General features: G+C 50.0%; 1 protein-coding gene across 1 annotated transcript in view; it reads right to left on the reverse strand.

The window, feature by feature from the left end:
- The window catches only part of LRPPRC (leucine rich pentatricopeptide repeat containing), a 172,945-nt gene extending 159,283 nt beyond the window's left edge, over positions 1 to 13,662 (reverse strand). The window contains exons 1-6 of the mRNA XM_077282385.1: positions 13,430 to 13,662; positions 9,079 to 9,278; positions 8,481 to 8,603; positions 3,546 to 3,667; positions 2,235 to 2,293; positions 1,333 to 1,419 (exon numbers count right to left, since the gene is read on the reverse strand). Of these exons, the coding sequence (XP_077138500.1) occupies positions 1,333 to 1,419; positions 2,235 to 2,293; positions 3,546 to 3,667; positions 8,481 to 8,603; positions 9,079 to 9,278; positions 13,430 to 13,524 (686 nt within the window). The 5' untranslated portion in view covers positions 13,525 to 13,662. The remainder of the gene's footprint in view (positions 1 to 1,332; positions 1,420 to 2,234; positions 2,294 to 3,545; positions 3,668 to 8,480; positions 8,604 to 9,078; positions 9,279 to 13,429) is intronic.
- Between the last annotated feature and the right edge of the window lie 1,424 nt (positions 13,663 to 15,086).

The following is a 15,086-nucleotide window of genomic DNA, read 5'->3' on the forward strand; positions in this document are numbered from 1 at the left end:
CTGGGTAAGGGACGGGTCACGGAGGGACTGTATCGTCCTTTCCAAGGATGCCACAGATCGAGCAAGGGAGGACGCCCATGCGGGGGTACTAGGCTCACTACATTCCGGGTCAGAGGCCGGAGTATCCTGTGCCGCAGACATTTCGCAGGCGGAGCACAGCGGAGTAGTGTGACCTCGGGGCAGAGATACCTTGCAGGAGGTGCACACAGCAAAAATAACAGAGTGGGTCTTTCCAGTCCGTTTTTGCCTAGACTGTGACATCTTTGTGAAGTGAGCGTACTGGCAGGGGAAGAGAAAATCCTACTGAGTGCGTCTCACCAGGTTCTGCGGTGCTTGGCAGGGAGATCCTGAAGTCCTGTGCGCTGTGGTGCTGCAGAGCCGCCAGCGCACTTCCTGGTCCAAGATGGCCGCCGAGATGTGAGAAGGGCGCTTCTCGGGAACGAGAAGCGCCCAGAGAGAGAGAGAGAGAGAGAGGGGGGCGTGTCGTGGGCGGGCGGTGAATTCCCTGCTATGCGCGTCGGAACGCTGCCATTGCCACCGCCCTCCTGCTGTATGAGGGTGGAGTCCGGCCCAGGGCCGGTAAACTGTGCCACCGCCCTAACAGAGCGCCGGATCGCCCGCCATGCCTCCGTTATAAGCTGCCCCGCGGCTGCAGCGCCGCATTAGAAGGAGGATAAGGGCTCCCTGAACGGGCGGTCCCCTGTCAGCTGGTCGGCCCCCGCACTTACCTTGTGCGATGGGGCCGATGCTCCATCCACCTTCACCTTAGTAGGGAGAGGGTGGAGAGCTTCTGCCGCCGTGCAACATCCGCTATGTTCAGTGGTGATGCAGTGGACGGCTGCACGGACGCCATGACATTCTGTCCGGCTGTGCCCTGGCTCCAGGAAACTTAGGTGGATGATTAGTCCCCGTGGTCGCCTGACAGGGAGGGAGGGAGATCGGAACGCTAAGGAACCGTCGCCACACTGGAAAGTGAGCCAGGGCTGGCATCCATCGACGCGGGAAAGGATACACGAGGAACGCTCCATGTACTTGCCCGTTGTTGGTGCGGGAGAGATCAGAGCTGAAAATTTGCCTGTCGCTCCCTTCCGTTAAAAACAAAAAATTGGTGGGGTCCTGAGGACCCAAGTGCCTCCTGAGACACTAAGTAAGAACTGGCTCTGGATTGTCCAGCCTGTGGGTGTATACTGCAGGGGAGGAGTTAATCTTTTGTGTGTGTTTAACTTAGTGTCCTCCTGGTGGCAGCAGCATAACACCCATTCGTCCTGTGTCCCCCAATGATACGTAGGAGAAATACCAAGACTCGGTGGTAATGACGTTTATGTATCTTACCCTGCTCTGGCATGTCCTTTAATCAGAGAGTTGAAGACGTCCTCCGTGATGGGAAAATTCTTGCTTTTCATGAATCCTAAAATTTTGCTGAAAAAAAACAAAACAAAAAAAAAAAAAAACAGGATTTTTGGTTGCTTACCGTAAAATCTGTTTCTCAGAGCCTCCATTGGGGGACACAGCTAAACATGGTTCCTGTGTCCCCCAATGAGAGGCGATAGAGAAAAAAAGTTTGATATAATTTCCATGTATAAACACATTTACACCCATTTTCATTTTGGTTTTCTTCTTCTCGCCTTCCAAGAGCCACTGATTTTTTTTTCTTTATTGCCTCTAACTAGCTGTATGATAGTTTGTTTCTTAAGTGACAAAATCATATACTGAAGAGGAGCGGGGGGGGTTCCAAGTGTATTGCGAAAAAAAAAAAACAGAAAAAAAAAAATCTATATATTTAAAAAAAAAAAAACAAGAAGAAAATTGCTATAAAAGCTGTGATTTTTTTTATCATTACCATTTAGGGATCTAGTTTAGGTGAGGGGAAATAATAATAATAAAAAAAAAGGGGTTCTATCGTTTTCACCATACAAGCTAAGTATTTTGATATTTTATTCGTATGCTAAATTTTTCACGCAGAGATACCAAATATGAAAAAAATATTCTTTTCATCTCGTTATTTACATTTACGAAAAGGTTTTGTAAAACTAATGATCTGCACTATGAAGCCCATCCACATGCTGAGCTTCATATCAGTACTAACATGGTGAATCACAATCGTGTCAAGGTGTGATGATGGTGCTACAATGTGCCACGGTACATTCTAAACTTTTTTTTTTTTTAAATGATGTATCATACACTGAAGTCCTTCCCGCCAAGTGGAAAAGTCCCAGGCCGCATTTACTACACACCTTGCACCATCGATGTCTCCTTCACTGCAATAAGCTGCAATGAGCCCCTGATAAGTGCCCTGAAAAGCAAAGAAAAGTCATCATCGCGTTGGTTTACAGCAAAGAGAATGGTCTCTGTAGGATTTTCTGTACTGTGCTTGTATGTATATATTAGATTTTACTGTATTTGGTGTTATCACTCGACACTTCTGACTTTACTCCATTGCTAACAATAGTGTCATATGAGGCTGCTGGTACCGGTCAGAAACCTGCGGTCGGGCTGGGAGCTGCAGACGTAACAGACCTTACAATACAGCCGGCGTACAATCCTGGGAATAAACCCTTAGAATAAATTCAGACACGGCTGATTTGCAGTCAGATCCAGTGGGGTTTCAAAACCACAAATCTGCATGAACTTAAAGCCCCATTCACATATATTGTCCTGTAACAAAGATCTTCCACACAGAGGAAAATATCCACATAAACAAAAAATGTCAATCAGAATGACCTCAGATGTCCAACCCCGTTGTGTAAGCAGAGGTAGCTGAATCTCCGGCAGGAGCGGTATGTGACCGCTCTATGCCAGGGAAGAACGGCATCCAAGGCAGGTAAGTTACAATTACCTGCCTATTAGTGCTTAGATACTTTTTTTTTTTTTAATTATTATTATTTCTGCCAAGTCCCAGATACCCCCCTCATAGCCAATAAAAATATTGGCAAAGTTTTTTTTCTGGTTTGTTTGAATATTTTCTTGGCAGCCTTTTGATTGGACGGAACCTAGTATGGAGTAAGCTTCATCAGGATCCCCTACAAAGAAGTGACATGCCTTTTCTTTTTCTCCACCAGGTGTTTTTGAAGACCTCTTCCGGGGCAAAAAAAAAAAATAAATAATATGATTGAAAAAACCTTCTTCGGATTTGTGCACATGAAAGTCTTTTTGCCGAGTTTTTGGAGCAGAAAGTTTGAGATTTGAAGAGTTTCCAAAACTCCATATGCACATAGCCTTATATGAACAACAAATTGGATTTCCCATAAAAATTATTAATAAAGAGTTACTCCAAGTATTTTTTTTTTGGTGGGTTCTGAAGAGGATTGCGGAGCAGATACCCTCCAAAAAGCTCAGTGTGTGTATAGCCTGACGGTGGAGGTCAGATGGTGCACAAACAGGAAACCAGCAGGATCCTGAATGTAGATGGGGTTAATAAGCAACTGAAAATTAGGACACAAATGTTCTCAAAAATATATTTCCAGCAAAAATTATAATCATTCAAAAAAGACTGACATGTTGTAAATACTAGAAATGTTCCCCCCTCATTACAGCACATCACCCACCTGATCAGGCTCCACATTAGCAGCTTCCATATTGGCCAGGAATTCAGTGGGTGAGAACACGTGTTCATTCTGTATGTAGACGTCCAGCAGCGTGTTGTAATGGGTAACGTTAAACTCTACTCCTAAAAAGAAAATATATATATATTAATCTCATCCAATTAATGGTCTTGTGTCCTGAGCAGTGCAGACAGATAGGGGGATGCACTTCGCATATCAAGAGTTAACTAGATGGGTATTTCCTGAAGGAACTACAGATAGTGCTTTGGAATGGTGCCCGGGCTGCCCCTGCAAGACTTTCACACTTGGGTGCCCCTCAGGCGCTGGTTTGGCGGGCGGGGCCCCTGGGGGTCCGGTTTGGCGGGCGAGGCCCCTGGGGGTCCGATTTGGCGGGCGAGGCCCCTGGGGGGTCCGATTGGGCGGGCGGGGTCCGATTGGGCGGGCGGGGTCCGATTGGGCGGGCGGGGTCCGATTGGGCGGGCGGGGTCCGATTGGGCGGGCGGGGTCCGATTGGGCGGGCGGGGTCCGATTGGGCGGGCGGGGAGAGATGTAGCTTCTCTGGGTCCGGATGGTACACTGGGCCCTGGTGGATTACATCTGGTCTGTGAGGGAGCTCCACTGGACTTTCTATCGCCAGGTCTACCAGCAGGGAGAACCAACTCCTTCTTGGCCAGTATGGAACTATCAACATCACTCGGGCCTGTTCTTCCTTGATTTTCCTGAGAACAGCCGGGATTAGAGCTAGAGGGAAAGCATACGAGAGGGGCTCCGTCCACCTCTGGCTTAAGCCATCTATCCCTTCCGGCAGATCTTGAGGGTTCAGCGAGAAGAACCTTGAGACCTTCGAGTTTCTCCTGTTTGCGAAGAGGTCTATACTGGGAGTGCCCCAACGCCGGCACAGCTCCTGAAAGATGTCCTGGTTGAGTTCCCACTCTGTTGCAAACACTCTTCTTCTGCTCAGGTAATCCGCTACAACGTTCTGGGAGCCCTCTAGGTGGATTGCCGAGATGGAAAGGATCGACCTCTCTGCCCAGCGAAATATTCTCCCTGCCAGCTCTTGGAGAAGATGGTGTCTTGGGCCTCCTTGGTGTTTTAGGAAGGAGACAGTTGTCACGTTGTCGGACAATACTCTGACGTGACGATTCTCCAGAATGCAATGATTCCTTCTCAGGGCTTCCCAGACGGCATACAGCTCTCTGAAGTTGGATGAGTTGCGAGCGACGTCTGGAGGCCACCTTCCCTGGAGGATCCTTCCTTCTAAGTGAGCTCCCCAGCCCCAGGCGTCTGTAGTAACTACTACGTAAGGGTCGGTAGTCCATAGTACTCCTGTTCTTAGCTTCTCCGGGTCTGTCCACCACAGGAGGGATCTTCGTACCGGATCTGGTAGATGTAAAGTATTGTCTAGAGAAGACTGACGACGGTCCCACTTGGAGAGGATTAGGCTCTGTAGAGATCTTGAGTGGAACTGTGCCCATCTTACGCATGGTATGCATGCCGTCATTAGGCCAAGCACTCTCATAGCCATCCTTATCGAGACTCTGCGTTCTAGTAGGAGTCTGATCTGAATCTGAATTGCCTCCAGCTTGGATTCGGGTAGTAAGGATATTCTGTTTGCAGAATCTAGACAGACACCCAGGAAGACCTTCTTGTGCTCCGGAATTAGGTCTGATTTTTGCCAGTTTATAATCCATCCCAAGTGCTCCAATACCGCAATGGTTCGGTTCCTGTGGTCCAACAGGATATCTGGTGTTCTTGCTATCAGGAGAAAGTCGTCGAGATACGGGACTATAACAATCCCCTGATTTCTTAGGAACGCTACAATCTCCGACACCAGCTTTGTAAATACACGAGGTGCTGAGGCAAGACCAAACGGCAGGCACTGAAACTGGTAGTGACAGGTCCCGGACGGCAGGACTACCGCGAACCTCAGAAGCCTCTGAGATAGATGGTGGACAGGAACCTGATAATAGGCACTCTTCAAATCGAGAGTGCACATTACCGCGTTCTGATCTATAAGGAGGATTGCAGAACGGATGGACTCCATACGAAACCTCTTGTACCTGACCCAGGCATTTAGAGGTTTCAGGTTTACGATTGTGCGTGAGTCGCCGGACGGTTTTGTTATGGAGAACAGGGAAGAGTAGTGTCCCTGGCCTAGCTCTAGCGGTGGTACTGGTATTATGACTCTTGAGGACAGCATGTCCATTAAGTCTTTTAGCATGGAAGAGTCCTGCATAACCACCGTGGGTACGATGTACCTGTCTGGAGGAGGAGAGTAGAACTCTATACTGTAGCCCTCTGATACAGTGCGGAGGACCCATTGATTCTGCGTGACTCTGCTCCAGTTTACCGCGAAATGGCGAAGCCTTCCCCCTATAAGAGTGGCGTCATTGTGATTTGGACTTAGAGGAGGGGCTGAAGAAGAAACTCCTGTTCTTACTGCTGTGACCGCGGGAACCCCTATTAAAGCCTCTATTGGACCTTCCCCCTCGGAAGTCGGACCTGTAGTCGGACTGTCTCCTAAAGGGAAACCCTCTCCGAAAGGACTGAGGCCTCTTAGGCTTGTCCTCTGGGAACCCTTTTTTCTTGTCCGAAGCCGACTCTAATATAGTGTCGAGGGAAGGACCAAACACCCTTGCGCCTGAGAAGGGGATTGAACACAATTTTGTCTTGGACGCATTATCACCCGACCAAGACCTTAGCCAGACTGCCCTTCTAGCCGCATTAGACAATGAACCATTTCTGGCTGAAAATCTTACAGACTCAGCCGTCATGTCAGATAGAAAGGCAGTAGCCGATCTCATTATTGGGAGAGAGTTTAGGATCTCTGATCTTGGGGTCTTATTAGAGAGGTGCTCCTCTAATTGACCCATCCAGAGGTGCATAGACCTGGCAACCGAGGTAGCTGCGATGTTGGTCTTAATTAGAGCCGCAGAAGACTCCCAGGCTCTTTTTAGCAATATATCCGCCTTTCTGTCCATTGGATCGCGCAAGCTTGATGAGTCCTCGAAAGGGATAGCAGTCTTTTTTGCGACCTTCGCCACCGGGACATCCACCTTGGGTATCTCATCCCAAAGTTTCACGTCATCCGGCTCGAAGGGTAGGCGTGCCTTAAATTCTTTAGACAGAGTCAGCCGACGTTCTGCCTCCTTCCATTCTTCAAGCACCATAGCCTTGATATGTTCACTAACTGGGAAGACGGTCTGCCGACGCGACATAAGTCCCCCAAACATCAGGTCCTGCCTGGATTGCGGCTTAGATGCCTCCTCTACTTGCATGGTGCACCTTACAGCCTGCACCAGCTCGTTTGTGTCCTCCGCCTGGAAAAGGTACTTCCTTTGATGGTCCTGGCTTCCAGATGGAAGCTCGCCCTCTTCCTCAGAGATAGGCTCTTCAGAATCGGACCTGTCGTCCGAACTATAATCCACCTCCCGTCTGGCCCTTTTCCTGCTGGGCATAGGGCTGGACTTTTCCGTCAAGGTGGCCAGAGATGCTTGGACCTCTTCTCTTTCTCGGACAATAGGGAGGGCTGCTCGTCTCTCATAACCTTAGATGTGCAGTCTGCACATAAGGTTTTGCCATGAGTGTCCGGAAGCTTTGTACTGCATATCGGACATCTACTGGACTTTGCTGAAGCCTTCCCAGATTTCTTAGCTTGACCAGGGGGGACCGCTGAAGTTCCCTTATCCTTAAACAATATAAGATAGGGAAGGTAACAGGGAGGCTCTCACTACCAGGATGCAGGGGGAGTTTGCGCTCTGCGCACTTACCCCATCCTCAGGCGGCATGCTTTCCATAGCTCCGGAGTACTGGTGCTCCCTGCGGCTTGTCGGCGTCTGAGCGCTGTAGTTCCTGAGCTGTTGGCTGGAGCGCACGCCTCCCCTGTATTCTCCGGCGTTACCGGAAGTGCCGGCAACGAATGGCGCAAACCGGAAGTGACGCGGTCCCCGGAACTTCCGTTGGAAGAGTCAGAGCCCGGCGTTCACGCCGCATGGAGGCTGCTGACCTCGGGTACCGCGTCCGCAGCCGAGAGCCCCCCCACCGGGAGGAGCGGCCGCTGGTCTTTGGGACCGAGGGACCCCCCTCTGGAGGGTTTCGGCCCTGAGCCTCTTGACAGGGGGAAGGATCTGGACGAGCCGCATGATCCCCCTGAGCTCCGGTAAGCAGCGCAGCTTTCTCTCATGTGTCCCTTGCAGGGACAGGAAAAACACTAAGGAATGGGGGTGGGACCGGACCTTTTAAACTCTCGTGTGTTTCCTGTCCCAGCAAGGGGGAGGAGGACGTCCTCCATATTGCTGTCAGGATGACGTCCTGGAAATATGGGTTTTCCTCAAGACAAAGGTATCCCATATACATCAGATAGGGGATAAATTACTGGTCATTGGGGGTTCGACCGCATGGGAACCAAACTCTGCAGAGACCTGTCTCAAATGGGAAGGACTCGACATCCGCTCCATTCACTCTCTAGGGAACTAACGGATATAGCCAAGTATTGTACTCCGCTTTCTCCGTCAGTCTCATAGAGGTCTAACGTGCAAACTTGCCCCCTATTCAGGACGGGGACACTGCAGAACCACATTCTCAGGATCCCACTGATCAGTGTGTAATCCCTTAACCTCTCAGTAGGGGGCGACTCACTATCTTGGGAAGAACTCGTCATGAAAGGTGAGGTCTAATGAAAAACGACCCTGTCCTATGAAGACATATGAACCTCATAGGATGGGGGTCACCCGCTGTCCCAGAGGCAGCGCTCCGTATCTGGTGAGGTCCATTCATCCAGGTACTAAATGGCAAGCCATTCATGCCGATGTCGTACTACGCTTCCCATTTGCTGGATGTGAAAGAGTTTTGTCTGGGACGAGAAACCATTTACACTACAAGCAACAAAATAAAGAAAAAGAAAAAATGAGGCAGAAATAACTAAAAACAGATACGTACCCAAATCCTTCAGCTTTGTCCAGATATTGGTGGCCACCTCCGTTCGCTCCACCAGGGCCGTCTCTGGCATCAATGAGCCACAGGCGCGCAGGAAGAACCACGCCTGGTTACTGTTGGGTTTACCTAAAAAAAAATATATATATAAAAAATTATATTATTCAACTATATCTCTAAACTATTTTCAAGATCTCCGTTTTGCTGTTAATGAATGTAAGAGAGTGAGCTCTGACCATCACTTTTTATGAATAGCAGATTCTGTGATATCTATATAGAAAAGTAGAACGAGACAACGTAATCCTGTCTGTGATGATAATGAGAGAACTGCTGAAAAGTGATCTGTACAGAACAGGAAGGGTCAGCTGACTGTAAGGCGCAGTGGTCAGAGGGAAAACTGCAAGGTTTCAGGATAAATGTAATTATTATTTATCCTTTTTTTTTTTTTTTTTTTTTTTTAAGTTGACCATCTCATGAAAACTTAATAAAAAGATTAAAAATTCATAGAAATTCTGTGGAATATAAAAACTTAGAGGTCATTTTCTGATGACACATTCCCTTTAAAAATTGCTTGCAAGTGTACACAGGGAACTTTAATTTGTACCCGTTTTGCAGACTTCTTCAAAAGTTCTCAGCAGCTTTTGTTTGCCGACACGTCCACTTCTCTTCAGCTTGGATCCCATCAGATGTATTGACCACCCTTCCTGCCATGCCCGGACCCTGGCGACCGGAGCCGTCTCGGCTTCTGAGCTTCCCTTCTGTTGTGCAACCACTGTGAATAACCTGGAGGAGCTGCTCAGGCATCTGAAGGAATAATAGAAGAAGAAGTAAAGGTACAATACATTGAGAATGTTCCTGCAATGCTTCTATCTAAGGAAATAGTGGTATTGCAGTAGATACTTATCCCCCCAATAAAAATTATACCTTTTCTTTGCATAGATTCAATATCCAGCCATGAAAAATTGAGAAGCCGTATGCAAAACAGACAGGATGTGCGCTGGAGGCGTGTCAATGCACATAGAAGACAAAGCAAGAGCACAGACACGCCCCAGTGCACTGACCGGCTGATCTGGCTTCTACAGTAGATACATTACCATCGGATCGCTAATAAAAAGGGAATCCTCTTTATAGAGGCTACAGGCAATAAAGCCGCATACTATTTCTATATGTAAAAGTGCGCAGACAGGTTCCCATGAAGAAGAGAGAACCTTTGGGGTATTAATAAAAAAATAAAAAATAAAAAAAAGGATAACCTCTTGAGACAGAGACAAGCACAAATTTTGGTGCACAAATTTGTGTAACCTTTCAAGTTCTCTCTGGCCTATAGTCACTGGCCCTCTGGGCCAAGCTCAGCAAGATGTGTCCGAGAAAATACGATGCAAATTATAGCAAAAATCTGCACCTGGTTAATCAAAATGCACCCATCTACAAAAGAGCAAGTAGTCCGACACTAACCGTGCACAGAGCCAGGCGCCAAAGGGGCGCCACAGAGCCAGGCGCCAAAGGGGCGCCACAGAGCCAGGCGCCAAAACCATCACCAGGGGCATCTCATCAAGATACAAAACCCACAACACTGCATCAGAGCCAAGCACAAACCCGAAGCCCAACAAAGTCTGCACCAGGGTCAGATATGAACCCCTCACAGCATCAGTACCTGGCATGAATCCTGCATCCTGGTACCAGCTATTTCCAGGTACGAGCTCCACATTAGTGATGAGCGAACATGTTATCCAGTATCTCAGACGTCCTCCAATATTGTGTTCCAGTCCCTGCAGCTGTTATACAGCCTCAACACGTGGGGATTCCCCAACAGGCAATCGCCGCATGTGCTGAGGCGATCGAACAGCCGCAGGGACTCGAACAGCCGCAGGGACTCGAACAGCCGCAGGGACTCGAACAGCCGCAGGGACTCGAACAGCCGCAGGGACTCGAACAGCCGCAGGGACTCGAACAGCCGCAGGGACTCGAACAGCCGCAGGGACTCGAACAGCCGCAGGGACTCGAACAGCCGCAGGGACTCGAACAGCCGCAGGGACTCGAACAGCCGCAGGGACTCGAACAGCCGCAGGGACTCGAACAGCCGCAGGGACTCGAACAGCCGCAGGGACTCGAACAGCCGCAGGGACTCGAACAGCCGCAGGGACTCGAACAGCCGCAGGGACTCGAACAGCCGCAGGGACTCGAACACATTTTCCAAACTCGTTCGCTCATCACTATTCCACACACTACTGACAACCACAAAACCTGTGCCAGTGCCCGGCATTTATCCTTTTCACCACAGCAGGGCAAAAATCTGTACCGGGACTAGGAACAAATCCACACAGCACTGATGGCGCTCGCCAGGCATAAACCTCCTTATCCCAGTAGTGCCAGCGCTCATCAGATGTACACTCCCGTATGACGGCAGTGCTAGTGCTCCTCAGGAATAAATTCCCTTATCCCGACGCTCTTCAGGTGTAAACCCTCTTTTCTTAGGCATAATCCCCCTCTTAGCCCGACAGTGTCAGTGCGCATCAGGCGTAAACCCCCTTTTCCAGGCAGTGCTAGTGCTTGTCAGGCATAAACCCAGGCCTTATTCCAGCAGTGACTATGCTCATCTGGTGTATACCCCCTTATCCTGGTAGTCCCAGTGCTCATCAGGCATATACCCCCTAATCCTGGTAGTGCCAGTGCTCATCAGGCATATACCCCCTAATCCTGGTAGTGCCAGTGCTCATCAGGCATATACCCCCTAATCCTGGTAGTGCCAGTGCTCATCAGGCATATACCCCGTAATCCTGGTAGTGCCAGTGCTCATCAGGCATATACCCCTTAATCCTGGTAGCGCCAATGCTCATCAGGCGTATACCCCCTAATCCTGGTAATGCCGGCGCTCATCAGGCGCATACCCCCTAATCCTGGTAGGGCCAGTGCTCATCAGGCGTATACCCCCTAATCCTGGTAGGGCCAGTGCTCATCAGGCGTATACCCCCTAATCCTTGTAATGCCAGTGCTCATCAGGCGTATACTCCCTTATCCCGGTAGTGCCAGTGCTCCCCAGGCGTATACCCCCTTATCCCAGCAGAGCCAGTGCTCCCCAGGCGTATACCCCCTTATCCCGGCAGTGCCAGTGCTCCCCAGGCATACCCCCTTATCCCGGTAGTGCCAGTGCTCCCCAGGCATACCCCCTTATCCCGGTAGTGCCAGTGCTCCTCAGGTGTATACCCCCTTATCCCAGTAGTGCCAGTGCTCCCCAGGCGTATACCCCCTTATCCCGGCAGTACTAGCGCTCCTCAGGCGTATACCCACTTATCCCGGTAGTGCCAGTGCTCCCCAGGCATACCCCCTTATCCCGGCAGAGCCAGTGCTCCCCAGGCGTATACCCCCTTATCCCGGCAGTGCCAGTGCTCCCCAGGCGTATACCCCCTTATCCCGGTAGTGCCAGTGCTCCCCAGGCGTATACCCCCTTATCCCGGTAGTGCCAGTGCTCCCCAGGCATACACCCCCTTATCCCGGTAGTGCCAGTGCTCCCCAGGCGAATACCCCCTTATCCCGGCAGAGCCAGTGCTCCCCAGGCGTATACCCCCTTATCCCAGCAGAGCCAGTGCTCCCCAGGCGTATACCCCCTTATCCCGGCAGTGCCAGTGCTCCCCAGGCGTATACCCCCTTATCCCGGCAGAGCCAGTGCTCCCCAGGCGTATACCCCCTTATCCCAGCAGAGCCAGTGCTCCCCAGGCGTATACCCTGTAATCCTGGTAGTGCCAGTGCTCATCAGGCATATACCCCTTAATCCTGGTAGCGCCAATGCTCATCAGGCGTATACCCCCTAATCCTGGTAATGCCGGCGCTCATCAGGCGCATACCCCCTAATCCTGGTAGGGCCAGTGCTCATCAGGCGTACACCCCCTAATCCTGGTAGGGCCAGTGCTCATCAGGCGTATACCCCCTAATCCTTGTAATGCCAGTGCTCATCAGGCGTATACTCCCTTATCCCGGTAGTGCCAGTGCTCCCCAGGCGTATACCCCCTTATCCCAGCAGAGCCAGTGCTCCCCAGGCGTATACCCCCTTATCCCGGCAGTGCCAGTGCTCCCCAGGCATACCCCCTTATCCCGGTAGTGCCAGTGCTCCCCAGGCATACCCCCTTATCCTGGTAGTGCCAGTGCTCCTCAGGTGTATACCCCCTTATCCCAGTAGTGCCAGTGCTCCCCAGGCGTATACCCCCTTATCCCGGCAGTACTAGCGCTCCTCAGGCGTATACCCACTTATCCCGGTAGTGCCAGTGCTCCCCAGGCATACCCCCTTATCCCGGCAGAGCCAGTGCTCCCCAGGCGTATACCCCCTTATCCCGGCAGTGCCAGTGCTCCCCAGGCGTATACCCCCTTATCCTGGTAGTGCCAGTGCTCCCCAGGCGTATACCCCCTTATCCCGGTAGTGCCAGTGCTCCCCAGGCATACACCCCCTTATCCCGGTAGTGCCAGTGCTCCCCAGGCGTATACCCCCTTATCCCAGCAGAGCCAGTGCTCCCCAGGCGTATACCCCCTTATCCCGGCAGTGCCAGTGCTCCCCAGGTGTATACCCCCTTATCCCGGTAGTGCCAGTGCTCCCCAGGCGTATACCCCCTTATCCCAGCAGAGCCAGTGCTCCCCAGGCGTATACCCCCTTATCCCGGCAGTGCCAGTGCTCCCCAGGTGTATACCCCCTTATCCCGGTAGTGCCAGTGCTCCCCAGGCGTATACCCCCTTATCCCGGTAGTGCCAGTGCTCCCCAGGCATTTACCCCCTTATCCCGGCAGTACTAGCGCTCCTCAGGCACTTTGGCACCAGGTACAGTCTCCCGATCCTAGCAGGACCGCCAGGCACAAAGTCTGCACCAGAATCAGGTGTGACCCCGGCAGCAGAACAACCTTGGGCAGCGCGGCTCACCCCGCACACAGACGCCCGCACACGGCACAGGACACGCACACATAGGCAGGCACCTGGCTGGCAGGACGCTGGGCCGCCGGGAGCAGGCTGGCAGCAGGCGCACTCCGTGGCGCAGAACAAGCCGGGCACCAGCCAGTAGAGCTGCCATGTTGATCAGAGCGCACGCCGGCCAAGGACAGTGAGAGCACGTGACAGCCAGGAACTCTCAATGCTTGAGGAGGGGGGGACGTGACGTCACTGTATAGCGGCCCCGAGAGCGGCAATGATAATAGACCATCAGACCGGAGCAGAGAGAAAAGGACGGTGTAATCATTTATACAGGGTCGCATTCTGGGGTCAAGTGCATGTTTTGCATAGCCAAGGGTGTAGTAAAAAAAAAGTGTGTTCCCCTCCTTTTCGGTTGTAGTGGTACAGTTCAATCGGAAGGGGCCAACCATGAGCTGTCCCTGCGCGGCGGCATTACGCATCTCCCTGCCGTCCTCCAGTCCTGATGAGAGGACCAAATCTCAGGGATAGTTTTCGGAAAAATGTTACCACAGGCATAATAAAAAGTGAACAAAAAAAACTTTATTAACATCTGAAATCTAACGACGAGGAGATGTACACAGCCACTTTATTTTTTGTACTTTCATTTTTCCAGGGGCTTGTTTTTGTCTGTTTTTTTTAACCCCTTAGTGACAGAGCCAATTTGGTACTTAATGACCGAGCCAATTTTTACAATTCTGACCAGTGTCACTTTATGAGGTTATAACTCTGGAACGCTTTATCGGATCCCGCTGATTCTGAGATTGTTTTTTCGTGACATGTTGTACTTCAAGTTAGTGGTAACATTTCTTCGATATTACTTGCGATTATTTATGAAAAAAATGGAAATATGGCGAAAATTTTTAAAATTTTGCAATTTTCAAACTTTGTATTTTTATGCCCTTAAATCAGAGAGATATGTCACAAAAAATAGTTAATAAATAACATTTCTCACATGTCTACTTTACATCAGCACAATTTTGGAAACAATTTTTTTTTTTGTTAGGGAGTTATAAGGGTTAAAAGTTGACCAGCAATTTCTCATTTTTACAACACCATGTTTTTTTTAGGGACCACATCACCTTTGAAGTCATTTTGAGGGGTCTATATGATAGAAAATAACCAAGTGTGACACCATTCTAAAAACTGCACCCCTCAAGCTGCTCAAAACCACATTCAAGAAGTTTATTAACCCTTTACGTACTTCACAGGAACTAAAACAATGTGGAAGAAAAAAATTAACATTTTACTTTTTTTTGCAAACATTTTACTTCAGAACCATTTTTTTTAATTTTCACAAGTGTAAAAACAGAAATTTAACCACAAATTTTGTTGTGCAATTTTTCCTGAGTACGCCGATACCCCATATGTGGAGGTAAACCACTGTTTGGGCGCACCGCAGAGCTTGGAAGTGAAGGAGCACCGTTTGACTGTTTCAATGCAGAATTGGCTGGAATTGAGATCGGACGCCATGTCGCGTTTGGAGAGCCCCTAATGTGCCTAAACAGTGGAAACCCCCCACAAGTGACACCATTTTGGAAACTAGACCCCCCAAGGAACTTATCTAGATGTGTGGTGAGCACTTTGAACCCCCAAGTGCTTCACAGAAGTTTATAACGTAGAGCCGTGAAAATAAAAAATCGCATTTGTTTTCACAAAAATGATTTTTTCGCCCACAAATTCTTA

Source organism: Ranitomeya variabilis, chromosome 2 (genome assembly GCF_051348905.1).
Source record: "Ranitomeya variabilis isolate aRanVar5 chromosome 2, aRanVar5.hap1, whole genome shotgun sequence".
Taxonomy (NCBI): domain Eukaryota; kingdom Metazoa; phylum Chordata; class Amphibia; order Anura; family Dendrobatidae; genus Ranitomeya; species Ranitomeya variabilis.